The 17747-nt window shown below is 47.7% G+C and overlaps 1 protein-coding gene across 1 annotated transcript in view; it reads right to left on the minus strand.

Annotated features, from left to right (window-relative positions):
- Nucleotides 1-8770: 8770 nt before the first annotated feature.
- Nucleotides 8771-17747, minus strand: part of CCM2L (CCM2 like scaffold protein) — a 17217-nt gene continuing 8240 nt past the window's right edge. The window contains exons 6-11 of the mRNA XM_004370591.1: nt 17572-17707; nt 13529-13664; nt 11742-11805; nt 10647-10776; nt 9955-10093; nt 8771-9084 (exon numbers count right to left, since the gene is read on the minus strand). Of these exons, the coding sequence (XP_004370648.1) occupies nt 8771-9084; nt 9955-10093; nt 10647-10776; nt 11742-11805; nt 13529-13664; nt 17572-17707 (919 nt within the window). The remainder of the gene's footprint in view (nt 9085-9954; nt 10094-10646; nt 10777-11741; nt 11806-13528; nt 13665-17571; nt 17708-17747) is intronic.

The following is a 17747-nucleotide window of genomic DNA, read 5'->3' on the forward strand; positions in this document are numbered from 1 at the left end:
GGGGCATTTCTACTCTGTCCTATAGGGTCACTACGAGTTGGAATTGACTCGACAGCAGGTTTGATTTTTCCATTTATCAATTCATCTTTTTTTAATGCATTTCAAAGTAAATCACTTCAGAGTGCATATCATTAGAGTTCAATTTGTTTACAGTATTTTTCTTTTAATGTAAAATTTACATACAACAAAGTGCACAAGATTAAGTGTTCATTTGCTGAGATTTTACAAATGCATATACACCTATGTATACACTCAAACCTCATTATGATGTAAAACATTTCCATCACTCCAGAAAGTTCCATCTTATCCTCCAGGGTTTTTTTTTTTTTTAATTGTACTTCAGGTGAAGGCTTACAGAACAAATAGTTTCTCATGAAACGGTAGTGCACATATTGTTTTATGACATTGGTTAACAACCCCACAACATGTTAACCCTCTAACTTCTCAACCTTTTTTTTTGGTGAAAATACACATAGCCAAAGATACACTGTTTCAAAAATTTCTACATGCACAGTTCAGTGACATTGACTACGCTCTTCCAATTGTGCTGCTATTCTCACTTAAGATGAAGGCTTACAGAACAAAATAGTTTCTCATTTAACAGTTACTACACATGTTGCCCTATGACAATGGTTAACAACCTCACAACACATCAACAATATCTTTACTCAGCCTTGGGTTCCCTATCTCCAGCTTCCTTGTCCTCTTCTGCCTTCTGGCCCTTGTCACTGGACTCCTGTACCTCGTTAGTCTCATTTGGTTTTACAGGGCTGTCCACTCCCAGGCTGAACAGTGAACCTCGGAGATAACTTCACCACTGAGCTAAAAGGGTGTCTGGGGGCCATACTTCTCGGGGTTTCTCCAGTCTCCTTTAGGTCAGTAAATCTGGTCTTTTTTTTTTTGTGAGTTAGAATTATGCTCTACATCCTTCTCCAGCTCTGTCCAGAACCCTCTGTTGTGATCCTGGTCAGAGCAGTCAGTGGTGGTAGCCGGGCACCATCTAGCTGTACTGGACTCAGTCCGGTGGAGGCCTTGGTAGCTGTGGTCCATTAGTCCTTTGGACTGATCTTTTCCTTGTATCCTGTTCCCTTCATTCTCTCCAGGGTATTTTAACTGTCAACATTCTGTGAGTCAGCACTCAGCACAGGGCCAGGCATATAATAGGTGCTCAATAAATGCTGGTTTAAGAAATGAATGATTTGAAGAATGAATATCCACACGGTTTACTCCCCTGAGGGCAGGATCATGTCTTTTTCTCTTGCATTTCCCACAAAGTAGTGTAGAGTAAATGCCTAATAAAGATTTGTTGATTGTATTAGTTATACATTACTGCCTAACAACTTACCCCAAATTTAAAAACGTAAAACATCAATAAGCATTTATTATCTCACACGGTTTCTGTGGGTCAGGAATCTGGGAGCAGCTTAGCTGGGTGATTCTGGCTTAGAATCTCTCATGAGGATGCAGTCAAGATGTCAGCCTGGTCTACAGTCACCTAAAGGATTGACTGGGGCTGGAGGATCCATTTCCAAGATGGGCCATCCACATAGCTGTTGGCAGGAGGCCTCTGTTCCTCACCACATGAACCTCTCCATAGGGATCTCCCAGAGCAAGTTATCCAAGAGAGCCAGGTGAAATATCCCATTGGCTATACAGGTCAGCTTTATTCCATGTGAGTCTATACAAGAGCATGAATACCAGGAGGCAAGACTAACTGGGAGCCATCTTGGAGAAGGTGGTCAGAATGCATATGCACTCAAATTTTCCTAGCACATGCTCTGTGATAGGCACTGTGCTGGGCTCTAGTGGGTCTAAGAATGAGTCAGAATCAGCCCCTCCCCTCACAAGATGTGTGTGTGTGTGTGTGTGTGTGTGTGTGTTTTGGGGGCAGGGGTGGGGAGAGGTCAGACAGAGGTGGAAACAGTGTCTATAGAGTGATAAAACTGTAATAGAGCTTTTTTTTCTTTTTAATTGCTATGCTGTAATTAATGTTCAGAGGGAAGTAGTGGTTCAATGGTAGAACTCTCATCCTCCATGCAGGAGACCCAGGTTTGATTCCTGGGGAATGCACCTCATGCACAGCCACTATCAGTCAGTGAAGGCTTACATGTTGCTACGATGCTGAATATATGATGCTCTACGTGTGAATAGGTTTCAGCAGAGATTCCAGACTAAGACAGACTAGGAAGAAAGGCCTGGTGATCTACTTCTGAAAATCAGCCCATGAAAATTCTATGGATCACAACAGTCTGATTCCTAACCAGTCATGGGGATGGTGCAGGACGGGGCAGTGTTTCATTCTGTTGTATGCATGGGGTCGCCATGACTCAGGGGCCAACTGGATGGCAGCGAACAACAACAACAGTTTATACTGATGGCATGAAATTCAAGATACATCATGAAAAGCAAATCTCCTCCTCTCTTTATTCTACAGCCACACAGTCCCCCAGCCCTGAGGTAACAGCTGTAACCTGTTTTGTGTATACTTCCCGAGCTACTCCATGCATATACACAAGACATCTCCCACCTCTTTAAACAAAAAGACAGCAGTATCCAAAGTGCATTATTCTACACCTTGCTTCTTCTTCTTCTTCTTCACTTTATCTTGGAAATAATTCCCTATCAGTACATAGAGAACCACCTTGTTCTTATTTATGGCTGCATAGTATTCTGTGGTCTGAATGAGCCACAATTTATTTAACCAGTTCCCTATCAATGCCCATTTGGGTTTTTCTGATCTCTTGCTATTACAGACAAAGCTGCAATGTTTCCCCTTGCACATCCATCATTTCCACTTACATGAGTATAAATGTAGGAGAAATTTCTGGCAGTGAAATTGCTACATCAAAGGGTCCGTGCTTGGTAGTGTTTAGTAGATATTGCTAAATAGAGCTCATACCAGCTTCACCTCCCATCCTCTATGTGTGAAAGTACCAGTTTCCTCACACCTACACCCACATAGTAAATATCGAACTTTCTGAACTTTGCCTATCCAGTAATTGAAACACGGTTTCTTGGGGTAGTATTAATTTGCATTTCTTTTCGTGTGAGTAAGGCTGAACATTTTATCATATGTTTCAAGGTTGTTTGTAATTTCTTTTCTCTAAACTGTATTAATAATTGGCCCATTTTTCTATTGGGCTGTGGGTCTTTATTATTCACTTGTAGAGCTTTTTCACACACCAAAGACACTATATCATCTGCATGATAAGCTTCAGAAACTTTTTTTTTTAAAAAAAACAGGTTGCGTTTAAACAGAAATAACTTTTTGCAGATCGCACCATTTTCTGCTCATCACTGCAGGGCTGCCCAAGGGCTAAGGGAGCAGTTATGCATGGAGAGCTCTAGAAGATAATGCCAGGACCTGGGGGAGAAGGCAAGAGGCAGCTGTTAGCTCTTGCACAGCCTGAACTGCCAGTAGGCAGTCAACGCCCCATCACAGAAAATGGGCAAGACAGGTTGGCCTGGCTTTAAGCCCCTTTGCCCCTCATTTGAAATGTCTGAGGGTGGAGAACAAGTGACAGGTGGGAGGACCCAGCAATGAGGCCGTCAATTCCTCATCATTTAGGCCTGATTGTGTGGTTACTGCATCTACATTGTTTAGCAGTAACGCAAACTCCCTGAGTGGAAACTCCATGAGGCCAGAGTCCAAGTGCTCAGTAAAGAATTGTAGAATGAATGAAAGACAGACAGAAAGAAAAAAAGAAAGAAAGAAAGACGAAGGAAGGAAGGAAGGAAGAAAGAAAGAATCCAATCAAAGAATTTGAAAAGCTGCTATTTCTGAGCTGGGGTCCTCTAAGTCCTCATCCCCCCACCCCACCCCACCCCCGGCTTGAACCTATCTCCTCCTCTTCATTACTCTTGCCCTGAGTCAGGTCATGGCATCTCTCACCTGGTCACTGTCCAAGCCTCCTGTCTCATCCCGCCTGCTTTCTGGCTCAATTATGCTCTCCAACAGATCCTCTTTCCCAACTATCAGACTCACTTCCAGAAAATGCAACCCATTAGGTCGCTCCCCATTGCCCGCTGGGGAAGGTCCAGACTTCCTAGCCTGGCTTCAGGGATCTTTTCACCAATCTTCCCACTTCTCCAGCTTCCTCTCCTACAAGCCCTGCCCACCCACCTTGTCCCCCACCATGTCACATATGCCATGTTCCTCTAGCAAGAATACTGGTCACATTTATTGAGCACTTACTATATGTACTTTTGCATGGGTCATCTTGTTTAAGCCTCAAAACAATCTAGGAGATCTACAAAGGTGATGCTATTATTATCTCCATTTTATAGTTGAAGAAACCAAGACCCAGAAACAATTAGGAGCTCACCCAAGGTCACCAAACTAGCAGATGGCAGAGTTGGGATTCAAAACCAGTTTAATTTCAGGGCTGGAGTACCTAATCACTGCCTTGTCCTAAATGGTCACCAGTCTTGGAGACTGCCCTCCTCCTTCAAGCCCCCTGCCTTTGCTCATGCTGGGCCCCTGCCTGGAGGGCTCTCATCTCTATTATGCACCTGCCAAAATCTTGCTCATCCTTCATGTTTTCACTCATAAGTCACCTCCTTGGCAAAGCCTTCTCTAGGTTCCCCAGGTAGAGTTGGTTTCTCACTCTTTGAATTTACAATTGAGAACCTTGTGCTGTGATTATTTGGGGCTTCTCTTCTCCACCAGACTGTGAGCCCTCCAGTGGGCGGGGACTGTGCTGTATCTCCTCCTAGTGTCTCGCACAAGGCTTGGTACAGAGTGGGTGTTCTCTAAATGTTTGGTGACTGAGTGACAGTGGACCTGGAGACCACAATCCACACACAGTTGTGAAGGACTGCTAGGAGTCTCCATCTGGAAACTGAGAGGGAGTAGAAAGTTGCAGGGCCCCAAGTGGGAGAGGCCTCTGTGTAGGGTGCAGCTGGAGACAATTTCACTAACTTCACCACTCATCCTTGGGCCAGCACTATCCCCAGGGAATCCAGCTGGTGGGGAAGTTCCATCCTTGCACCATCCCTAGAGGTCCTCAGGAACCAGCTGTCCCACCCCAAGGGGATTTTCCCCTCTGTGATGCCAGGAACTGAACCATGATAGGAAGTGACCCTGGCAGGGTCTCTGGTGCTGCAGGAGGAAGTGTGGCCAGTGTTCCTTTGCTCAGTGTCTGGGCTGTTCCAGCCAGGGCCCTTTGGAAGCCAAGGGGTTACATGACTTTGGTAAGAGGGTAGTTCTGGGGTGGGTGGAGACTTCCTTGGGGCGTGAAGGAAGTTGCCCCATCCCCGGAGCTGTGGGGTAAGAACTGTCCCAACAGTTCTCAGCAACCTTGTTACTGACTGAGGACTGCGGGCAACTTCTGAGCTTGGTCCTCTTGCAAGGCCTGCCAGGCTTTTAGGAGGGCCCTATGTCTTTGGCCCTGCCCCTAGCCAATCAACTGCTGTCTCTATGGCTGTCTTGTTCAGGAATTTACTAAGGCTCCCCATAGCCTCAAGTCCAAATGACTAAGTCTGCCAACACTGCACTCCAAAGACTGGCAGAGGGGATAGCAGAGTGGGTTGGGTAGTAGTATGAGCCCTGGGGCTAGCCAGAAATAGGTCCCAATTCCAGCTCACTGTGTGACTGTAGTCACTCACTTCATCTCCTTGGACCCCAATTTGACAAAATCAGCATTAAGGATTTGTTCATTGGAAGGCACCATAAACCAGTGGTTCTCAAAGGGTGGTCCCTGGATCACTGGCATCACCTGGGCACTTGTTAGCAATGCAGATTATTGGTCCCATCCCTGCTCTACTGAGTCAGAAACTCTTGAGGGTAGGGTCCAGCAATCTGTGTTTTAGCAAGCCCTCTGTGAGATTCTGATGCACGCAAGAGTTTAAGAACCACTGATACAGACAAGATGGCCAACATATTGGGAGAAGGTATGTGGAACATCAACATCCAACAAGGGATTAATATCTAAAATTTATGAACTACTCCTCCAAATCAACAAGACAAAGACAGGAAACCTAAAAGAAAATGAGCAAAAGATATAAACAGGCAATTCACAGGAGGGGAAGCCCAAATGCTTGATGAGTATAGGAGGAGATTGTGCATCAGGATTAACAGAGAAATGCAAGTAAAAACGATGAGATGCTGCCTTACACCCAAACTGGTCAGTAAAAATGACAAAGTCAGATAACATAAAAGCTGATGAAGATGTGGGGAGACAGGATCCTTCACATGCTGCTGGTGGAGCCACTCTGAGATTTAAAACATGTATCCTCTGTAATCTAGTAATTCCACTCTTGGTATAGAGCCCAAAGAAATTTCCACATAGGTCATGTACAAAGATGTTCATCACAGTGTTGTGTGTTTGTGGTAAGGAGTTGGAAGCAACCTAGGTGTCCATCTCTGGGGGATTAGATGAAGTATAGCGGATGCTCAGCTTGGAATATTTTGCAGCAGTTGGATGCAACACACTAGATGTTCCCACAGCAACATAGATAGATCTTAAAAACATATTATGGAGTGAGAAAACGGAAAGAATTGAATGATATTCTTACACAATGCCATTTATCTAGTGTAAAAACATACACAAAGCACTGTGTGTTTTACGTCTAGGGCTATATCAATGCATAAGGGTGGGTGCTGTCATGGTTTGAATTATGTCCCCCTAAAAATGTGTATTTCAGTTTGGCTGGGCCATGATTCCTGGTACTGTGTGATTTTCCTATACGTTGTAAATCCTGCCTCTATGCTGTTAATGAGGGAGGATGGGTGGCAGTTGTGTTAGTAAGGCAGGACTGGATCTACAAGACTGGATTGTGTCCTGAGGCAATCTCTTGAGATATAAAAGACAGAAGTGAGCAGTGAGACAGGAGGACCTCATACCATCAAGAAAGCAGTGCCGGGAGCAGAGAGCGTCCTTTGGACCGGGGTCCCTGCACCGAGAAGCTCCTAGTCCAGGGGAACACTGAAGAGAAGAAGACCGACAGAGAGAAAAAGCCTTCCCCTGGAGCTGATGCCCTGAATTTGGACTTTTAGCCTACTTTACCATGAGGAAATAAATTTCTCTTTGTTAAAACCATCCGCTTGTGGCATTTCTGTTATGGCAGCACTAGATGACTAAGACAGGTGCCCATAGTGAGGAAGGGAAAGGGTGTGGGGATGTGGCAACTAATAACCAAACAAAACATCAGAAGGGTGTTGCAATGGTGATAGGATGATCATGTCCCTCAAAACACATATGAACCATGGAACTCTCTGGGCCTGAAGTCCTAATAATAATAATATTACCTTTAAATTGGTGGCAATAGTATCTATGTCATGGTAAGTACCATGTGTCTGGCCATGGAAGGCTCTGTAAAGGGTTTACAAGTAAATTTCATCTCCTCTGTGTGACGCCTGGTGGTGCAGTGGTTAAAATACTCCGCTGCTAACCGAAAGGCTGGTGGTTTGAACCCACAAGCCAATCCGTGGGAGAAAGATACGGCAGTCTGCTTCCAGAAAAGATTATAGCCTTGGAAACCTTATGAGGCAGTTCTACTCTATCCTACAGGGTCACTATGAGTGAGAATTTACTAGACGACTTGTTGGCAGTGGGTTGGATGTAAGCCTCTGGCCTCCACTCAGGCCTCATTTCTTTTAGCCTCTGAGCCTCTACTCAGGCTGAGTGCTGTCCTTTTCCTGATTTCTCTACCTCTCCAACTCCACCTTCAGACTGATTACTCCAGGCCCCGCTGTCTGTGGGGTCTTGAGTTTTTCGTTTAGGAATTGAGCAGAGAGCCACTCTATAATAGAGCTGTAAGGGGGTATGTCCCGCTCCCTCTCCCCAGACTGTGAGCTCCCTGAGGGTCTTCTTTATCTCACCCCCATCTCAGTTCCCATCCCATTGAACACAGGCAAGACAGGTAAACTGAGTCAGAAAGTGTCAGATGTGGAAGAAAACACCATTTATTGAGCACCTATTATGTGACAGACCCTATATTAAGGTCTTGACCTTCGCTAATCCCCACAACCACCCTGGGAGGTAGGCGGGGCTGACCTCATTGGACAGATGAGCAAGTGGGAGGCACAGAGGCTGGGACGCTAGGACACTTAACCACACAGGTGCGCTATGTCTGTCTGGCTTCACATCCGGCATGCTCAAAGGTTGCAGCAACTTGTCTCAGGGTCTGAATTGGAGCCCTGATCACCCACCTCTAAGTTGACCCTCAGTGGAAGAAAACCTCTGCTCTACACTGTTGATCTAACTCCTGCCACTAAGAGAGGGAGACCCTGCTATTTAGAGTCTTAAAAAGCCCTTATACTATTAGCACAGTCAGTTTGAGGAATATCTAAGGGGAATCAGCAGACTCCCTCAAATCCTTCCCCTCTTTTGAACCTCAGTTTCTCAATTTGCAAAATAGGACGAACAGAGGTCTCTGGAGTCTGAGAAATCTTTTCTCAGTCTGCCATCAGGTGGAGATCACTTGTCACCCCTCCCTCGGACTCCAGAAAGCTGCAGAGTCACGGGGACAAAGCAGGACCCCTGTCCAACCTCGGGCTGGCAGAGAGGCCTGCTGAGCCAGCCCCGGGGCAACTGACCAGGACTTCAGGGTCCGGCTTCGCTCGCCCCCCGGAGGACATTCTCGGTACTGCATGGACCGGAGCCCCGAGGGCGCGGAAGGAGACCTGCTGGAGGGGAGATCGTAATGGGGCGCGGAGACATGGGGAGGGCCCCCTGAGAATAGGGCCCCACCGGCAAGAGTGAGTGAGGCTCAGGGGTCCGAGTGCGGGAAGCCAACCTCCCTTCCACGCCCTCCGCATGGGCAGTCGCTACAGGTAGTTGTCTTCAGCCGCATCTCCCCCGCCCTGGGGCTCCTCGTCTTCGCCCTCGTCGTCGTCGTCGTCGTCGGGGGCCAGCGCCTCGATGTCGTGCGTGATGTCAGTCAGCAGCCGGTGGAAAGCCTGCGCCTTAGGCCGCTGGGCCGCGCTGTCGTAGCTGCGCACAGCTGACGCGGACGTGGAGCTCATGCTGCGCTTGATACGGCCGAAACTGTCGGTGAGGATGCCTCCCTCGCGGATGCCCACACCTTCCAGGAAGCCCTCAAAGTAGCCGATGTCCTGGTCCGGGATGAAGGGCCGCATCCCTGTGGTGCGCGGGGCAAGGTGATTCCTCGGCGTTCAGCCCCTTCCCCTCCCACAAAGGGATCACCCTCTCTGGAGATCTGAGTTCACATCTACGCTCTGCCACTCACTGCCTGTGTGACCCGCTGCAAGTTCCTTAACTTCTCTGAGCCAGAGAATAACGACATAATGCTGGGGGTATCGTAAATGCCCATGTTACATGTTAGCTGCTGCTTCTTATTGTTATTGTTATATTTCCATTTATTAGCTGTGTGACTTTCGTCAAATAACTGCTCTCAGCCTCACTTTCTTCACCTTTAAAATTGAGATTATTGCACCGGTTTTGCCAGTAGGGATGTGAGAATTAAATAACAAGGTACTTGGCACACCCTGAGCATCCCATTTTACTTCCATCCCTACTTACTAGCTATGTGGCACCTTACTTCATTTCTCTGAGCTTCCGTTTCCTCATCTGTAAAATGGGGGCAAATAATACTACTTCCCAGAACTGTGAGCATTGAATGAGTTGATGCTTGGCACATGGTAACTTCCAAATGCATGTTATTATTCTGTTATTATTAGCCCTCCTTACTAGCTGTGTGATCTTGGACAAGTATCTAAGCCTCTCTGAGCCTCAGTTTCCTCATGGGTAAGATGGGAAGAACCACTCCGTCTCCCAGCTTTGTTGTGAAGATAAAATGGCTACACCAGTACTTTGTTATTATTCTTCTTATTAGCTCTATGACTGCAGTCAAGTCCCTTCCCCTCGCTGCACCTTGGTCTCCTCATTGGCCCCATGGATCTCATGGCTAGGAGAGAAAGCTCCCAGCCTGGTGCCTGCCCAGGGCCGATGGAGAGGGCCTTCCTGAGCCCTCAGGAGGGCAGGAGCTCACCCAGGAGAAGGAACTTGCGCCGGTCTCCGTAGAGCTTCAGCAGGCCAGCACAGTAGTCCTGGATGGGCAGCCCCAGCCGGTACTCCCGCAGCAGCAGGGCAAACTGCTGGATCTCGGGGGGCCCCAGCTTACTCCTCAACTGTGGGTGCACCATTCAAGGTCAATCCCAGGAGAACCACACTTGACCCCTGCCCAAAGACCCAGAGCCCTCTGTAAGGACACTTCAGGCCCAGCCCACCTCTGAAAATCCTTCTGTGGCCTACCCGGGGGACATCCAACCCCTTGGGCACAAACTGCCTGAGTACAAATCCTGGCTCCTTCATCGATCAGCTCTGTGATCTTGGGTAGATCAAAACCTCCCTGACCCTCGATTTCCTCATCTGCAAAGTGAGGACAATAATGGAACCTCCCTCTTGGGGTTGTTTTAAGGATTACAAAAGACGATGTATGAAAGGTGCTTAGAACAGTGCCTGGTATACAGCAAGCACTCAATTAATGCTAGCTGCCATTAGTTAAGGCCTTGAACCATAAGCTGGCCTCAGTTTACTCTCCTAATCTCATCTCTTGCCCTGACTTTTGAGGTCGTATGCTTCAGTTATGCCCAGGACTATTCACGGTTCCTGAAATGCCCTGTGTTTTCTCCAGCCTCTGAGCCTTTGCTTGTGCTGTTTTCACTAACTGCCCCAGCTCACCGTGACCATGTAATCCTGCAACTGCTCGAGGCCAAGGCCACTGTGGTCGCTGCTGCTGCAGTGGGAGCCATGGAAAGAGGGTGTGGACGTGCCACTGTAACACGCTTCAAAGGTGTCCTGGGAGCCATTGCTGCAGAGACAGACAGAATCGACTCAGCGGCAACAGGGGTTTTTTTGGGCAAGGTACACAGTATTGGACGGCAAATCTGTTGCCACTAATATGGGGAAAAAAATATAGGGTAGATATCACTGGCAGAGACTGCTATTTACCTGCTCAAATTCCTTCGTAACAGAACCAGGGTGGTGACCAACTAGTCCTGGTTTGCTTGAGAGTTTCTGAGTTTTAGCGCTGAAACCTCTCGGTCCCAGGCAAACCAAAATGGTTGGTCACCCTAAACAGAATCTTGGACAATGTTCCCAACCAGAAGTTAAATATATATATAGATATATATTTCCTAGCTTTGCTTGCAGCTAGTTGTGGCCATGTGACAAGTTGTCCGATGGGAATTCCAGCAAAGCTCTTTAAAGAGGCCCTTGGCACTCCACCGTGATGGCTGGAGCTATAACCATCTCTTGGTCCGTGAGGTGACCTTCACAATGGAAGCATGTGCTGAGGAGGATGGGGCAGGGGAAGAGAATCCTGGGCCCCTGATGACCTTAAGGTTCTGAAGAAACTATCTCCTGGTTTATTTTATGTAAGAGAAAGGGGAAGGGGGAAGCTCTATCTTGTTTAAGCTCTTTTTCAGGATTTCCTATTAAATGGAGCCAAACCTAAAGTAAATCAAAATTTTTTTCTGGCATTAGCTGTGATTTTGGTTTCTGTAGGCCACTATGTCTGGATGGCTGGGAGAGAACCGGCAGGTCCCAGTGGACCCATTTCTGGGTCTGGTTGTCCCCTGGGCCTCTTGAAGGGGATCTGGGTTCTGTGAACTCACCAGAGCCTGGAGAGCTCAGTTTAACTTCTACAGTAAGTGCCCAGAATCTCAACATAAACCAAGGCTGAGTCACTTCCACCCACAGGAAGCCTAAGAGTGCCTTGAAGAAGGACTCTGTGCAGAGTTGGAGAGTGGGGTCCCCGAGAAGTATGGTACCCACCAGGAGCTGCAGCTGCTGAAGTCGGCATCATAGGCGTAAGTCCCGTCCGTGCGGCAGCTCTCACCTGGGGCCAGCAGACAGAAGGGCTGTCAGAAGCGACCAAGCAGAGACTAGCATCCCTGAGGCCCCAACCTCAGCCCCACCCTGGAGTCTAGTCCTGCCCCTGCCACCAACACACAGCTGACCTTGGGCATCTCTTCTCCCCCCCTCCTGTTCCTCAACTTCCCCAACATTGGGACAATCCCACTTTCCTGCCTACTGTCTGGGGGTCTGAGGAATAGCAGACAAGGGAAGAGTTGAGGGAGTGTTTTGTAGACTGTGTGTGTTTGAGGCAAGACAAAAAAGAACTTTGTGAAGGGGAAAGAACTGAAAATCTTGAGAGGAAAGAAAGACCATTTGCAGAGAACTTGCACAGTTCCTGGCCCTGTTCTCTCGTTTAATCCAGTTCTTAGCCTCCCCCTTCAGGTCTTTCTCAAGGACACTCCCCTGACTTCCCACGCAAGGCTAGTTCCTCATTTACGTTCTCATAGAACATACTTATTTGTATGAGTATTTAATTATTGTCGACCTACCTCAGAGGATGCAAGCTGTGTGAGGATAGGGATTGGCTAATTTTGCTCACCATTATATCCTGGGGATTAGCACTGCATCTGATACTTTGTAGGTGCTCAGTAAATATTTATTGAATGAATGAATTTGTTGACATATTTCTTGAATCACTTCACTTATATGCCTGTCATCCCAGTGAGAGTCAATTAACTGTCCCAATTTCCCAACAAGCACAGCTTCCACAGAGTGGGGAGCGCCTCCAGAAGAAAGAGCGAGTGCTGTTGCTGGAGCTATGCAGACAGAGACCACATGGGGGTGCTGTGGCAGAAGGAATTTACTGAACAGCCTTGAAGGTAGCAGGACGGGTGAGGTGGCAGATCGAAGCTTTAAAATCTGACAGACCTGGGTTTGAATCCTGGCTCTGCCACTTAATAGCTGTGTGACCTTGGGCAAATTTATTGGCTCCTTCGAACCTTAATGTCCTCATCTGTAAAATGAAGCAGAAGGCCTCAGAGAGTTCTTTCATCCATTCAAAAAATACTTCTTCAGCATCTGTGATGTACCTGGTCCCGTGCTAGGCACAGGGGATACAGTGGTAACCAGGACAGATGAGGTTGCTATGAGGATTAAATTAAGACTTGACACATTGGTAGTGTGCTTGGCACGTAGTGGGTGCTCAATAAATGCCTCTATTAGTCTCATTCTCCTTTCCAGCCCTTGATTGCACTCGAGGGCCATCTGGAAATCTTGGTTTTAACCAGAGTGGGGCTGATGGCTCAGTAAGCAGTGTGTGTGCTTAGGTTTTTGCAAAACAAGGACACCACAAACAAAAGGGAAAGAGGAAAGTTTAGCTCTGAGGGGCTCATTCTGAATTTGGCAATGTGAACATACACGAAGAAGCTAGGATTGAGGCAGTGCAGTGAAGTCCCTGGGCAGTACAAATGGTTAACATGCTTGGCTGCTAACTGAAAGATTAGAGGTTCAAATCTACCCAGAGGTGCCTCAGAAGAAAGGCCTGACAACCTGCTTCCAAAAAGTCAGCCATTAAAAACCCTATGGAGCACAGTGCTACTCTGACACACATGGAGTCACCATGAGTCAGAGTCAGCTTGACAGCAACTGGTTCCAGTAGTGATCAATACCCCTAAAGACCTTCAACAGCCCCCAGTTCTGGGGCATCCCTCCTCCCTCCTCCTGGGACATTTCACGGGAGGGAAGGCTAGGGTTCTGGTACTCACTGCGGCTGCAGAGCCATGGCCGTTCGGGTGTAGACATGTAGTGGTAGCCGGCCCGGTCCACGCATTCAATGCTCTGGTCTCCATAGATGATCTGGAACACCTGACAGATGAGAGCACAGGACTCCTCCGCAGCATCCTGGCCCAGAGAGGGAGGAGACAGAGCTCAGGCTCTCGCCAATGACCAGGGAGTCCTCTGCTCCCTAAAACACAGTGTGAGGAATCTCACAGAGGCACACACACCCATGGACCCCTTTAAGTCAACTTTAAGGACATTTGTCATCAAAATTACATGGCCACTCTCTGAGTCTTGGGCCCCTTTATAGAATCCAGTGACAATCCTGGCTCCTCTGCCCTGAAAAATGCACCCCAAATTTCTGGGTGATTCATGGACCATCCTGAAGTTTATCGAAAATAAACCCAAATTTAATTCAATTTACAGGTACAGAAGTTGAGGTCCAGAGAGCAGAAGTGATTAGCCAGGACTAGAACCCAGGTCTCTTGACCCAGTAAGAGGGGGGATTAAATGTATCAGAATTTTAGATTTATTGTAATTAATGATACTGGCTGTCATATTTAGATATGAGTTTCCTGGCACCCAGAGCAAAAATGGAAGCAAGATGAATACATAACGCACAGTCTCTATAGAAGGAAGGAGTTTAAGTTCTTGGGTGAAAGTTTGTGATTGCAGATTTGGAGACGAATTTATCTCCTACTCGCAATGGACTCGATGGCAATGGGTTTGGGTTGTTTGGTTTTACCTCTTAAGAGGGAGCCCTGGTGGTACAGTGGTTAAAGTGATTGACTGCTAATCAAAAGGGCAGTGGTTCGAAACCACCAGCAGCTCTGCGGGAGAAAGATGTGGCAGTCTGCTTCCATAGAGGTTTACAGCCTTGGAAACCCTACGGGGTCGCTATGAGTTGGACTCGACTCAATGGCAGTGTGTTTGGTTTTTACCTCTTAAGTCTTTAAGCAAGAGACACATAAAGGCAATAATTGGTGAAGACAGCATCTTCATGAAGCCATTTCCTATTTTGAGTCTCTAAAAAAAATCCAGGGTGTAAATTAAAATGTAATTCAATAAAGGCATTTTGGGATGTTAAGGGTTTACTAGTGATTAGAACAGGATTGATTCTTATAATAACCCTATAAAATGGACAGGGCAGGGAGGATCCCTATTTCATACTTAAGGAAACCAAGGCTTAGAGTGGTTAAGTGACTTGCCCAGGCTCACACAGTAGGATCAAGGCATTAGCTGATATTGGCACCCAGGCTTTTTGATTCTAACTCCTGTACCCTCCTTGGGACCACAAGGCCTCAGATAAGAGGCCAGAGGCTCAGACACTCCCAGAAAGCAGCTCTTCATTTATTCCACAAACTCTTATGTAGTCCTATTGTGTGCCAGGTACTGGAGCCTGGGGTCTCAGAGGTGAACTGGTTAAAGTCTGTGCCCTAAGCCATCACAGTCCAGGGGGATAAACAGAGGACAGTGTTCCCTCTATCTGGAACTCGCTTTCCTGACTCTTCACGCTGCTGACTCCTTCCTGTCTGCACATTTCAGCTTAAACATCACAACCTCACTTTCCCTACCAATAATGATCTCCTGTCTTATTCTCTATCACTGCCACCTGCTTGTTTTCTTTGACCCTTATCCCAAGGTATAATTATATAATATTCATTAATTCATCCATTCATGCAACAGATATTTATTGAATACCTATCATGTGCCAGGCACTGTTCTAGGTCCTGGCGGTACCGCCATGAACCACCCAGAATGCAGAAATCTCTTGCATCCCACCAGGAGGCCAGTGTGGCTGGAGTGGAGTAAATAAAGGTGGGAGTAGAAAGAGACGGGGTCGGAGAGGAAACGGAGGTGGTTGCTGGAGCATGTAAGGCCTTGTAAGGAAGGATAGGGATGTTAATTTTTCTCTGAGTGAAATGGGAGTGATTGGAAGATTGTGAGCAGTGAAACAACGTAGCATGTGTAACAGGATTGCTCAGACTGGGGTGGGGGGGAGCGAACTGCAAGCCAGGGCCGAGCCAGTGAGGAGGTGACTGCATGACCCAGGTAAGACGAGAGGGGGTAGGACCTGGGTAGGGACAGTGGAGGATTGGTGGGGAGAAGTGGATGGGTTTGGGTTATATTTTAAAACCAGAGCCAACAAGATTTGTTGACAGAGTGGATATAGGGTGTGAGAAAGAGAAAGGAGCCAAGGATGATGATGCCAAGGTTCTGGTCTTAGCAATGGAAGGCCAGAGCTGCCATGAACTGAGACGAGGAGATTGAGGGAGGAGCAGGTTTGGTAGAGGACATCGGGAGCTCAGCTTTGGACCTGTTAGGTTTGAGATGGTCATTAGACCTTTGGAGATGCTGAGTGAAGATATGGCAAGAGACAAAATTTTTGAAGTTCTCACTGTTTTTAAAGTCATAAGATGAGATCACCTAGAAAGGAGTGTAGATTAAGGAGAGAAGAAGAGTAAGGACTAAGCTGGGGCACTCCAACCTTAAGACGCTGGAGAAAAGAGGAGGAACCAGCTCCTGAGAAGGTACAGCCAGAGAGGTAGGAAGAAAACCAGGAGAAGGCGGAGAGCTGGAAGCTGAGCAAGAAAGTGTTTCAAGGAGTCAGCTAGCTATGATGTACACATGTAACCCATTGCCTTTGAGTTCATTCCAACTCACAACGACCCTATAGGACTGAGGAGAACTGCCTCATAGTGTTTCCAAGGCTGTAAATCTTTACGAAAGCAGACTGCCACATCTTTCTCCTTTGGAGCAGCTGGTGGGTTAGAACGGCTGCCCTTTCGGTTAGCAGCTGAGTGTTTAACCACACTGCACCACCGGGGCTCCTGATGTACACATTGACTTGGTTATTATCCATCTCTCCCTCTAGACGGGCACAGTATGGATTCAACTGAGTCCCTCAGAAATGTGTGTTGTAACCCTTAACCCCTATACTTGTAGTGGGAGCCATATCAGTGCAGGGTGTGTTTTAAGCCTTTGAGATACAAAACGAGCAGATTAGGTGCAGAGAAGCTAGGAGAGATGGGGGAAGATAGATGCCAGGCCACATGAAGATCACCAAGGAACTGAGGAGCAGAAGCTGAAAAGAGACAAGGACCGTCCCTTAGAGCCTGCGCCCTGAATTTGGACTTCCAGCCTCCTAAACTATGAGAAAATAAAATTCGGTTCGTTAAAGCCACTCATTTGTGGTATTTCTGCTATAGCAGCACTAGATAACTAAGACAGGCACCATGTCTGTTTGGTTCAACACAGAGAAAGGCAGTGGCCCTGGGTCAGAGGAAAAGCTTAGAAGGCTGAGGGCTTGAAGGTATGTCTCCTTGACCATGAGCTCCCTAAGGGAGACTGCCAAATATGTCTTGTGCACCTCTGTATCCACGGCACCTAGCCCAATGCCTAGCACATAGCTGGCACTCCGCAAATAATGTCAAATGAGTAAAAGAAAGGATGACTGTGGATGGTGAAGGAGGTAAAGAAGGCAAGAATGGCAGTAAGGCTTCTGCCTTGGGTGACTGCCAGAGTTACCAAGAGGAACTTCCTGGGCGACTTTGCATAAGTTACTTAACCTTTGGGTCTCAGTTTCCTTCTCTATAGAGTGGGTATACTTGTGTTGTAATATCAGCCTCTACAGATTGCTGGGAGAATTAAATGAGTCAGTGCTGGTTCCATGTCTGGCATGGGTTGGCACTTGATTCATGGTGGTGATTCGTGTCATTATGATTGTTACTGTGGAGGTTCCAACATTGACGACGTTGGCGAAGGAGTAGGGCTGGAGGAGGGAATTAGATTGTCTGTTTCGACCATTTTGAGTTTTGGTGCAGTGGGACAGCCAGGGGGAGGTGTCCAGGACTGGAGTTTAGAAGCTGTCTGGCGTCATGGGCCCAAAGATAGTGGCCGAAGTGCAGAGTGGTACCGAAGGAGGGAGAAGAAAAGAGGCTGGGGCACACCCCAGGAACCTCGTGAATGGGGCGGCGGCGCCTCCCCGGATGCGCCCGAGAGGCAGGGTGCAGGGCGCCCTCAGGCTTACCCTGTTGGCCACAGCCAGGATGACAAGATTGCAGTAAGCGTCTGGGCTGGGGTCTTGCGGGTCGAGTGGGTTGGGACCTGGGTGGCGCCGCTCCCAGCTGCCGCTGCCGCCGCCACCCGCCTGCCTCCGCTCCCAGCTGCCTCCCGGTTTTCCCGCGCCGCCGCCGCCGCCGTGCC

Source organism: Trichechus manatus, unplaced genomic scaffold (genome assembly GCF_000243295.1).
Source record: "Trichechus manatus latirostris isolate Lorelei unplaced genomic scaffold, TriManLat1.0 scaffold00008, whole genome shotgun sequence".
Lineage (NCBI taxonomy): Eukaryota > Metazoa > Chordata > Mammalia > Sirenia > Trichechidae > Trichechus > Trichechus manatus.